This window comes from Cricetulus griseus, chromosome X (genome assembly GCF_003668045.3).
Source record: "Cricetulus griseus strain 17A/GY chromosome X, alternate assembly CriGri-PICRH-1.0, whole genome shotgun sequence".
Lineage (NCBI taxonomy): Eukaryota > Metazoa > Chordata > Mammalia > Rodentia > Cricetidae > Cricetulus > Cricetulus griseus.
In genome coordinates this window covers 26,109,607-26,121,800 of record NC_048604.1, presented here as the reverse complement: position 1 = coordinate 26,121,800, position 12,194 = coordinate 26,109,607, and the positions used below count along the sequence as shown (strand labels likewise).

The 12,194-nt window shown below is 34.7% G+C and overlaps 1 protein-coding gene across 7 annotated transcripts in view; it reads right to left on the bottom strand.

Annotated features, from left to right (window-relative positions):
- Thoc2 (THO complex 2) overlaps nt 1-12,194 on the bottom strand; it is a 102,433-nt gene that overhangs the window by 59,864 nt on the left and 30,375 nt on the right. For all 7 annotated transcript variants that reach the window (XM_027433499.2, XM_027433500.2, XM_027433502.2 and 4 more), the window contains exons 6-11: nt 11,755-11,876; nt 10,964-11,097; nt 4,612-4,778; nt 2,734-2,826; nt 861-1,016; nt 133-305 (exon numbers count right to left, since the gene is read on the bottom strand). In XM_027433499.2, the coding sequence (XP_027289300.1) occupies nt 133-305; nt 861-1,016; nt 2,734-2,826; nt 4,612-4,778; nt 10,964-11,097; nt 11,755-11,876 (845 nt within the window). The remainder of the gene's footprint in view (nt 1-132; nt 306-860; nt 1,017-2,733; nt 2,827-4,611; nt 4,779-10,963; nt 11,098-11,754; nt 11,877-12,194) is intronic.

The window sequence follows — 12,194 nt, the reverse complement described above, 5'->3', positions numbered from 1 at the left end:
TTAATAGTTCTTACATTTTTAGAAAACATAGTAATAGATGTGCAAAATTTAAAGAGAAAAGACACAAATACATAGATCTTTTTAGTAATCCAAAGCTATTTATAGCTTATCACTTAAAATGGAGTAGCATACCTTCGGTAGAGAGGCTCAACAGTTACGTGAATGAGCTTGCAAATAGCTAGAGCTATTAATTTATGTGAAGCTGCATAGTATGGAGGCATCTGATCCATGATGCTCTGTGCATGTTGCCAATCACCGATCTTTAACAAGGCTTCCAACAAACCAAGTTTTTGGTTGTCAGGTGGCTAAAAATGAACAAGTATAACAATGATACTTGGAATACAGATATTTCTTTTTAAAACTTGAGCTAAATATCACAATAAATGTACACCCAAAAAGTTATATCTGGGAAATTTAACAATTGCCTGAATTTTCAGTGACTTGAAAAAATAGGACCTTTTGATTTCAGGGTTTTTTTTGTTGTTTTATTTTTCCATTTAGCACAAACATTGGCATTATAATTTATGAATTTGGAATTTACTTTGACTTAATGCTATACTGCAGTAGACACTAGAATTCATTCATCATTGAGAATCCCAGTGGGATTTGAAGAATATTATATACAAAGAAAGAATAAAAATCAATATATTTTGTGATTTTTTTTATTTTGACAGTTACACAACAAAAAGAGCAGCCATCTTTGTAAAGGTACCATTCATATTAATATCCATAAGTGTTACCCAAATCAAATTTCAACATAATCAAAATTAAGAAATTATACTTCCATGAGGTGATTAACATGAGAAATTAAATTTTGTGATTCTAAACAATGTAAACTTTACTAGACTAATTAAATGTACCTTCTCTACTTTCTCATCATCTTTGTCCTTTTCTTTGTCTCGTTCATCAAGTTTTTCAGTAGACAATACAACCATTGTTAGTTTTCTTACAATTTGCTTAGCTTCCACAATTTCTCGTTTGTATTCATCCATAATGGAATTATCAGCTGGTAGAAGCTAAAAATAGATCATGAAAATTTCATGAGTTAATACAAATAAATAGCTTACATATATAAAAAGCAAATACTATTGTCCAATTAGTAAATCTATGAATACGAAGTTTCGCTTATTCATATCTATGCTTTCCTTCCAAGTAAGTCTTAGTTATTGTCTGATAATTTAAAAAGGTTAGTACCTCAATATTGAAGACATCTTAAAGTCACATAGCAATAAATGCTTTGTATCTTTGGTACACTAAAGGTCCTAAATTCATAATACAGAGATGTTTACCACTGAATTTATAAATATAGCCAAAATGTATACCTATTCCATTGGAAATATTGGGAGAAGTGTGCTCAGTGGGAGAGAGCAAAGTTCGTCTAGCATTACTAGAACCTGTATTTGAACTTCAGTACTACCCAAACAAAGAAAAATTATGTATTTACCTGTTAAAAGCCAAATTCCAAGCTAAATTAAGTATTACATATATACCAAAAGGAGAGACTTGAATGTTCTAATTTTCAATTGGTTTGGTACATATAATGTTAGAACATCACTAACACTCTCTGGTGTTTTCCTTTTTATTTGTTTTGTGGTGCTGGAGTTTAAATCCAAGACCCTGCCTGAGTGCTTAACTTCATTATCATTTCAGATCTATTTTGTAGACCTTCCAATACTTCCTCTTCTAATATTCATAGTTTCAGTTTGTGAATCACTTTTCTTTCAATCCTGAATAGTGCTCTTATCCCAAGAGAAAAATCCAAACTATCCACTATATATGCAGATAGGAGCCTTCCAATGGTTTAGTTCCAACCTGCTTCTCATCCTCATTACTCCCACATGCCTCCTAGGCTCCAAACACTCTCAGGTTCTTGGTGTCTCCTTACACAGGTAACTCAAATGCTGTTGAATCTCTAGCTTTCAAACTCCCTCAATTTTACCGATATATTTCATCCTGGAAAATATCTCCTCTGCTGTGATCCGAGTTCAACCACACTAGTTTAAAAGACTTTCCAACAGCCACCCCACTCACAGATGAATGTCATCACTATCTACTGTGAGGTCACAATGCAGACTACATGTTCATACGAGGCATTTTTCTCCCATGCCACAATGTGACATTGCAAGCTCTCTAGCCATGGTATACAAATAGGAAGGAAATTATCATGTGATTTCAAAGACAGCCAAGACTACAGATATAAGTCAACAGATAGCCCAAAGCAGAAACTAATGAAAGATTACACTGCAAACTTCAGCTTCCCAAACTGGCACCTCAACTCTTGATGAACTACAATACTAAACCCAACAAAAAATCCCAATAGTAGTCAATTATTACACAGTAAAAACAATGAATTTTTAATATACTAAAAGTAAAAAAAAAAGCAATGTTTACCTAGAACTATCTAAGCAATCCCTATTTCCTACAAGTCACATGTAAAAATAAAGGTTAACACTACAATGCTTAGTGCTTGACTTTTCTTCCCATGAGCTAAGGACTGGTGATGATTCAATCTTTAAACCTATAAGGGTGACTAAGAGGAATTTAATTTCCATAGTTGGTCAAAGAAGAGAATCCACTAAGTGTTTAAAGTAGACAAAACAATAATATATTATATAGCTTCAAAAATAAAACCCAGCAGTCTAGAGCCAACACTGAGAGCTACATAGTTGTCTACTCCTCTCCCCGACCCCTGAGAAGCAGAAGCAAATACTCTTAACAGACCACTCAACTTACATGTACGTAAAGATCATCTAAATCTATGAGATTAAATTGCAGAAGCACTGCTGCAACTCTGTATAAAGACGAAGGAGTCTCACCACTTGGTTCCTGAAAGAAAAAAAAAATTCCTTAGGGTATAAAGTAAATTTAAAAACCTTTCTCTACCAATCATCAATAAAAATTAATTAATACACTTCACTCTTCTCTGTTTCAAAAATCAAACATCTGAACAGTGGGGCAAAGATTTTTGCCAGCATCCTAAAACATCCTCAGATGAGTACAAAGAGAACAACCTGCATGGGACAGACCTAGGCCCTCTGAATGTATGTGACAGTTGTGTAGCATAGTCTCTTTATAAGGCTCCAAGAAGTGAGACTAGGACCTGTCCCTTAGTGCTTAGCTGGCTTTTGGACACCTGTTCACCCAGTCTTGACACAAGGGGAGGAGCTTAGTCATGTCTCAACTTGATGTTCAAGCCTATGGGAGGCCTGCCCCTTTCTGATTGGATATGGGGGAGGAGTGGATGGCCAGGCGGGTAGATAGGAGGAGGGTAAGAGGTGAGGGAGGAGGAAAGGGAAGCTGTGATCAGTATGTAAAACAAATGAAAAAATGTTTTTAAGTAAAATTTTAAAAAAGTTTTGAGACTAAGTATCCACATCAGAATATATAATAATATGAGTAAAAGTGGAGACCTGAACAGAATGTGAGATTTAAACTATATAACATCATCTTCATTTCTGCTTGTAAAGCTGTTATTGTGGATGATTTGTTTTTTTCATATTTGCTTTTCAAGTAGTTGTCAGTGAGCATGCAATGCGGATAGGCAGGACTGGCAAATGTGGAAGTACACACTATACCTTTATGTCTTGAATTTTGTGCTATGTATATCTAATTATACCCCAACTTCCCCTTTAAAACAGTTCAGATAAATAAATCTGCACTGAAAACACAAAATGACAAAGTTAATTCCAGAGAAACTATGAGGGCCTATATGTCTAGAAAAACAATTATAGACACTGAAACCAATCTTTAAACTATTTTCAGTAAAATAACTAGTAATACAAGTCAAATGTAAATAAAAAGCAAACATTGACAACATACTAAGTTTTTTTTTGCAACACTGAAAACAAACTTCTGTAAGTAAAGGTTTCCATACTTGGGATGCATATTATGACCATAACCAAACTAATTTGTATTTGTTAAAAAATATCCTGTTTTGCTGTATTTTTTTACAATAGATAAGTCTTCAATTTAACAAGTTTCTTGATTCTAAATGTTAGCACATAAATGACTATTTAGTGTTAAATATTTTCAATAAAAACAAATAATGGTCCAAGTTTGATGTCAAAACAAACTCACAAAAGTTTACTGAACTTATTGATGCGTCCTGAAATACCTGACTTGAATGTACTAAAACCACATTCACTGTTCTTTAAATCCCAATTTACATGACTGAGCTCTAGAAATTTCACCTCCCCTTTCTAATATAACTTCTCACTAAGCTCTGTCTGCCCGACATTTTTGTCCCCTGCCTCCGTCAACCTCACCTGCCACGGAATCTGCCAAGGTCCCCCTAGTGCTTTATCATAACAATTTCTGCACAGAAAAGTCTCAACATGCTAGCTATTACTCTTCCAAGTATTATCAGACCCTGTCTCTCCAAAATTTAATTCTGCTTTTCTCCAGACTTTCTCATCAGATCATTTAAACTGTTAATATGTCATATAATATAATCATATATAACTTAAGTCATATCATTAGCTTTCCATTTCTCTATCTCTTCAGCTAAATATTTGAGCTAAAACTAGCAAATAATATAGTGAAAATGAAAAATAAAACAAACAAAACATAGAAAATTATGAAGTTAACCTATACATATATGTACGTTTTTACCTGGTAAAACTTGAATTTGAACCCAAGAATATGACACAGTGTTTGCGGTTCACACATGCTCATGTAAGATTCTAATAAAGATATAAAGAAGTCATCGTGTTCTGGCCTGCATTCAAACACTTCTAAAATTACATCCAAAACTCTATTGGGATCCAAATTAAAGCATCCTGAAACAGATAAGATACATATAAGTTCAAAAGTGATTTACATGACATTTCTAGTAAAGTCATCAACCATGAAAATATATAGTAAGATAAAACTATCTAATAACAGCTTATTTTCAAAGTTTGTGCCCTCTCCTTAAGAGGAGAACCTCCTCAGGAACATTTTTAAAGGCTGTATGTTTCACAGATAAAAACAGAAAAAAGCACCGGGCGTTGGTGTTGCATGCCTTTAATCCCAGCACTCGGGAGGCAGGCGGATCTCTGTGAGTTCCAGGCCAGCCTTGTCCAGAGAGAGTGCCAGGATAGGCTCCAAAGCTACACAGAGAAACCCTGTCTCGAAAAACCAAAAAAAGAAAAGAGAAAAAAGCAGAGGAATGGGGTATGCTCAATTACTGTACAAGTTTAAAGTAGCCATGCTGAAGGATTAAAACTTTTTTTATTAATGTCTTACATAACAAGCTATTTCGCATACAGTGAAACTCTAAACAATCAACAAGCTTCAATATCCAAAGATTTTTTTTTTCCAACTGACAGCTGTGGTAAAGCATAGGCACTCTTGTGTTTAAGCATCTTAGAAAGGCTTTTGTCTATCCTAAGTATCAACAGACATGTGATCTTCAGAGAAATCATAAGCCTAGCTCTCAACCACCAGTTACGTTAAGCAACATATACATAAATGGGGGGGGGGGCGCAGTGATGTCTTTATGCCTTTGGAGGAATAGAAAACCATCCTGGAGGAGAGTGTGTGGGAAAAATTAAAGAAATAACAGACCTGAAACAACCATGAACTCATTCCTCCATTTAAATATTAGACAGCTATCTGCTAAGTGTCACAAGCTTGTGATACACAGTTAAGAGACTGCCTCTTCTATCAAGTTTTCATACCTTATGAAGAATGATCACTAAAGAAATGCACGGGAAGTAACTGGGGTTTATCCAAAAATGGACAGTCAATAGGTTACAGTAAATGCAACTAGATGCAAGCAAGAAGAGGGACCATTATAGGTTTAAAGAAAAACCTTGCACTAAGGAAATGTCCCTAGAATTGACAAATGGAATTATATGAAGTTTAAAATATCCTGCACAGAAAATTAAATGAACGCCATAGTGAAAAGACAGGTCTATAGAATTGGGGAAAAACTTTGCCAACTACTTATCAGATTAGAGATTAGTAAGTAGAATATTAATTAGAACTATAACAATTAAAAGTACTGTACCATCACCCCCCACCAAAAAAAATCACACTATCAGTAAACAGGCTAATAAACAGTTCTAAAGAGAATTACAAATGGTTAATACTTGAGAAAGTATTCAGCCTCCTTAGTCATTCAGAAAATACAATGAAAATTACTTTAAAAGATCATTTCACTCTGTCAGGATGGCTCTCACCCAGAAAATAATTAACAATAAAACATTGGTGAGGATATGGGAAACACTCTATTCATTGCTGGTAGGAAGGCCAACTGGTTCAGCCACCGTGGAAGACAGTGTGGAAGTTCCTTAAAAGAACTAAAGTAGAACTACTACATGATACAGCAATACCTAGGTAGATAAACAAAAGACACTAAATTCAATATACTACAAACATACATGCACATCCATGTTTATAGCTACACTATCACAGTAGGTAAGAAATGAAACCATCTACAGATGAATTGATTTTAAAAAGTGTAGTAGACATACACAAGATTTTAGCAGCCATAAAGAAAAAATGAAAGATGACATCTGCAAGAAAATGAATGACAAAAATTATCATTATATTAAACGAATTAAGACAGATTCAGAAAGAAATTAAATACGGTTTTATGAGAAGTCTAGATTTAAATGCTTATCTCTTTCTTCTCCCTACTTCGTTGTAGGATGAAAGTAGAAAGGGGACATAAGAAGAGAGGTCGAGCTCTTGAGAGAAGGGTAATGGAATTCATATGTCATGAAGCCAAAAAGAAGGACTACTGAGGATCAGCAAGAGGTCTCTGAAGGGACAATAGGCACTGGGAGAGATTAAAAACAGAACATAATGAGGTGGGAGGGAGAGGCAGAGAACGAGAGAGAATATCCTAATGAAACTCATCATTTTATATGCTAACTTAAAGTAAAACTTTAAAAACTTTAAATGAAGGTCCTCAGTTCTAATTACGGTGGGTAATTATAAGCTTTAGAATCCAAGCCCAAAAAAAAAAAATCCTGGACAAGTAAATCTAAAATGAAGAAGAATCACTTTTCTTCTATAATGCTAAGATGAAGTAAACTTGCTGATGAGTTCTTTTTGCCAGGATTTTTATATAGTCCAAGAATCAACAAACAGTGGCCTGCCAGTTAAAACCACTTGACTGTTGGTAGTTGCACATAAAAGATTGGGGTTCTGCCTGCATATATGAATGGGTGAGGTGTCAGATCTCCTGGAACTGGAGTTACAGACAGTTGTGAACTGACTGCCATGTGGGTTCTGGGAATTAAACCTAAGTCCTTTAGAAGAAGAGCCAGTGTTCTTAATCCCTTGAGCCATCTCTCCAGCCCCTGTAAATAAGGTTCTAATCAGAGTCTCATTTATTTATGTGCTTTCTATGGGTGTTTTCACCATGCAATGGCAGAGTTGAGTAGTTTCAACAGAAACTGCTTGGCCACAAAATCCAAAAAGTCTTTTCTCATAGCCTTTACAGAAAAACAGTAAACCTAACTGGGCAGGATGGAGTACACCTATTACTCCCAATAGTTAGGAGGTTGAGGCAAAAGAATCAAGAGATCCAGGCCAGTCTATGAGTTACATGCAAGACCCCATGTCAAAACAAAACAGAAAAGAAGATGGAAGAAGAAAAGAATGTTTACTTAACATTGACTTAGATGAAAAGACTACCTTGCAATGATTTTTTATTATGTATATAATGTATATAATGTATATATAAATATACACAAATACATTGTAAATAACGTTTTGAGTTTTTAGGGCATCTAGTTATATAGTAATACTTTAGTTCAAACAAAGAAGCCCACCTCCTTTTTTCCTCTGATTTATAAAATATACATTGTATCTGCCCCCTTGGTATAAAATTCACTTGGGAGGATCTATGTATTAGTAGCCTAGTAATATTTTTTCATCCCTATTTAATAAATTATTCAGATTTACTATCAGACTTTAGATAGTAATCAACACCACACAATACTAGCAGTTCTGCTTCTATGCTTGCTTACATAATAAACAGCACAGGCTAAAAAGTTACATGTACTTTCATGTGCCAGAATCTTAAAGGATGATAAATGAGAATTTCTCTGGATCAGACGAAGTATCCTGAATACAAGTGTACCCAACATAGACACCTTCCAAACTAGGTATTGGTTTTCCACAATGGCTTGTGAAGATCAGATCTAAGATAGTTTTGCATGAAGTATTACCTATCTAGATTGCTCATTAAGACAAACCAGTGGAAATGAACATGGAGAAACCTATCCAAAGATGCCATTAAAAACAGGATGCTGTGCAGGTGAAGTGCTTTGGTCAGATGAGACAAGACCTAAATGGAGTTGCATTGAAAGTGAATACAATTAATTTAAACACTGAAAGAATATTCAATGACATTAAATCCTTAACCTCAATTTCTGCGTCAATGAAAAGTACCTTTCTCAAACAACTAGAGGGAACAAAAGGTCATCAAGCCATAAAGAAACAAAGTCAAGTAGCTAAGCTTTCTAAATTTCTCCATGTCAAAGAAGAGAGGCTAAAAATCACTATAAATACCACAAGAAACGGGGAGGATTTAATTAACTTTCCACTCATTTATTTATCACCTACCAAGCCCTAAGAATTGGTTACTAAATAAACCAAACAAAAAAAGCACTGTCCTCACCCAAGCTAGTGAGAGCTCACCGATCCAGACTGACAGCAGTGGAACCTGCATCAGAACAAACTAGACTCCCTGAATGCAGGTGACAAGGGGTGAAGTAGGTCCAGGATCTATCCCTAGTACATGAACTGGCTTTTGGGGGGGTCCATTTCCTATGGAGAGATACCATGCTCACCTAGACACAGTGGGGAGGACCTTGGTCAGGCCGCAATGTGGTGATGGGACAGACTTCATTGGCTCCCCATGGGAGGCCATACCTTCTTTAAGGAGCAAAGGGGGATGGGGTGAGGTGAAGGAGGGGGGAGCCAGATGAGGAGAGGGAGTTAGAACTAGAATTGATATATAAAATTAAAATACAAAATAAAATAAAATTGTCCTCACAAAGTGTACATTCATCTGATGGTAGAATCTAAAGTTTGTTCCAAGACTGCCTTAAGGATGCCAAAATCAACAGATGCTACAGTCTCTTACATAAAATGGAACAAGATATGCATATAATTGATATACATGCTCTTACTTTAAATCACATAAAGTTTGGTTGCAATAACTAATACAATGTAAATACTTGTAACGATTCTCCCATGAATATTTTCAACCCATAGAAACACAGGATAGCTGATATAGTGGTAAATGCTGAGAAGAAAAATAACCCAAGAAAATAAGGACTGCTAAGTGATGATGGCCAGGGAAGCCTTAAGAAGATGGTATCTGAGTGCATCTGGTCCATCACACTTTACAGGATGCTAAACGGATTAGAATAAATGCAGACCAAGAAATCAAATTGTTTATAATACTTCTGGACTATCCATGTGGATCAGGAGCCTGAAGTAGAGATGATGTCACATTGATCTACAGAGATAATAGATTTCTGTAAGAGCAAAGTTGAAGAAAAGAAAGAAGTGAACATTTTCTAGTTACATAAAAGCATACCTTCAAGAAAATCTGTCTTTGAAATGTTCCCAAAATAACAAAGACATAGAAAAGGTAAAAACCCAGAAGGGGAAAAAAACAGGAAAGAGACATGCACATAAGAAGAGATAAAGTGAAAGCAAACAGTGGAAAGGTTTGCATGACATGAGATCTTAAGATGAAGGAGGGAACACTATGTCAAGTGAGGACATGACACAGTACAAGGAAGAGAAAAAGGACAGTACGGCAGTACTAACAGGCTTCCCGAGCTAGATGAAGGGGAATCTGCAGGACAAATGCAGCTACTCTAGAAAGAAGAATGCTGCACTAGAGAAGTTTAAAAACAGGTTATTGACACAGCCAAGGCCACAGAAGACAGCAAGCGCCCTTCAAGGCTAGAAGCGCACTCATATGATCTTCAATCACCATAGGACAAAAGCAGAAAAGAAACTAGATCATCTACCAGAACCTGACTTCAAAGAAAAAGGTCAATTTAAACTAAATGTAGCCTTAGCATGTATACTTGGAGTCACTAAAAGCCAAGCCAAAGAATAAAGAAAACTGAAATAGATACAGCTTTATTTGGGTGACTACAGAAAGCAGTAGAAGGAGGGAATAAGGGCCCAGCCAACTTGTATTCTTAGCTAGAATCTCCAAAAACAGATCAAAAACAAACTATGGGTAAGTAGCAGCTCTGTTTTAACCTATGAGGTAAGAAATAGTCCTGCCAGGGACCACAAAACATGATTTTGCACAACTTAAAAATATTCACTAGATAGAAAATCACCTAACAAATAGTACCAAGAATTCTTGACATACTTAGAAAAAAGGGATTCCTTCTGTCTATAAATGTCAGCTAGTTTCTTCAAATTCCCAATACAAAAGCAGTATGACAGAATTGCTATTTTACAACTAGGGAAAACATTTTTCTGCTATATTCTTCCATCATCCTGCTACTTTCAGAAGTAAAAATAAAATGTGTTTTAAAGTCCCTCATAAATGGTAATTTATAAAACCAAGTTCAAAAGAACTATATATCACCAGGTTTCAAGAGTTCTCCAAACATTTATATTAAATAAGTTGTCTTACTTATTTTCTACCATCTATAAAAATACCTGAGAAAGTTAAAATTAACAGAAGTGTTAGAAAGAACACGGGAACTAATATACACACAGGTAACAATGACAAAAACATTTTTCATAAAGATCATGATAAATTTTATAAATACTGATAAAATACTAAAAATAAAAGCTATGTAATTCCAGGTTTGGGGATTCTTCTTGTTTTGTTTCCTGAGAAAGAATCTCCTGTTGTCTGGGCTTGCCTCAAACTCACTATATAGATGAGGATGATTAATTTTGTTTTTATGGATATCTTCCCAAAATTAAAAATAAAGCTTATCTTAATAATACAAAGTACATAGATACACGTATGGCTTACCTATTAAAGATTTGATATTTTCTAATATTAAATCGCTAGTAATATTTGCAGATAAATCTTGCCCCAATTCAGCAATCAGCTTGGCATAACCTTCATTCTCTTCTCTTAATAAATTGAATTTTTGTTGCTTATAGCTGAAATCAGAAATACCATTAACAGGATAAAATTAATTTCAATCATCAAGCTTGCACAATATAGTGTACTCTCACTGACTATCACTAACTTTAAAACAATCATAAGAATGACTAATTACAGTTTAACTTTTTGTGTATCTTTTAGTATAAAAAGCAATTTTAGCTAATAAGGGAACACACCAACATACCAATATTTCCACTACTGATTATGAATATTCTCTGAATATAGCCATGGTTGTAAAATATATAATGCTAATGACAGAAAATATGGGTCTGGAGAAGTAGTAGCTCAGCACCTATATCAGGCAGCTCACAACTTCCCTATAACTCGAGCTCCAGGGAGAATCCAATACCTCTGGTCTCCGAGAACACCTTAGCATACCCACATATACGGCCCTCCCACACACATACCACTTAAAATAAGTCTTCTTAAAAAGAATTTAATGTTATCTCAGACTCAAATATGGACAAAGTTAACACAGGAATAGCACACTGAAAACTCAATAATTTAAGTGTTTTAGAAGGGAAAAATACTAACCACAAACAACAAAAAAAATGAACAACCTTCAAGGGGTCTTAAAAAAAAACCCTCTACTGTTCAAAATGAGAAATAAACATTCAGATATTTGATCTGTAACATAAGCCACATATACTTACAAGAGTTTTGTCTTTATTTTAACTGACTTTTGATTGAACTGCTGAGATTGTTTGATTAGCCCTAATGACTCCAAAGTTTCTGGATCCAAGCGTTCCTTCAGAACTGTGTCTGAAACTAAATACTGTATTAAAAGATATTAAAGACTAGTTATTATTTAGAATTCCAACTATGTACCCACACTCTCAAATATATTCAAAATACTCTTTCCAATGTAAGAATACATAACAGCATTATCTCTTTATAAAGCCTAGAATTTCAATTCAATAAAAATGACTCTCCAAATACTGAAATATAAAATATATAGCTCTTTCAAAAATACTTTAAAACTCTTTATTTGCTATCCACTGCTTACAGAGTAAGAACTACAGATTCAATTTTCATTACATTGAGCCTGTCCTAACTCAATTTTCACCTAATAACATACTTCAGCATTCTATAT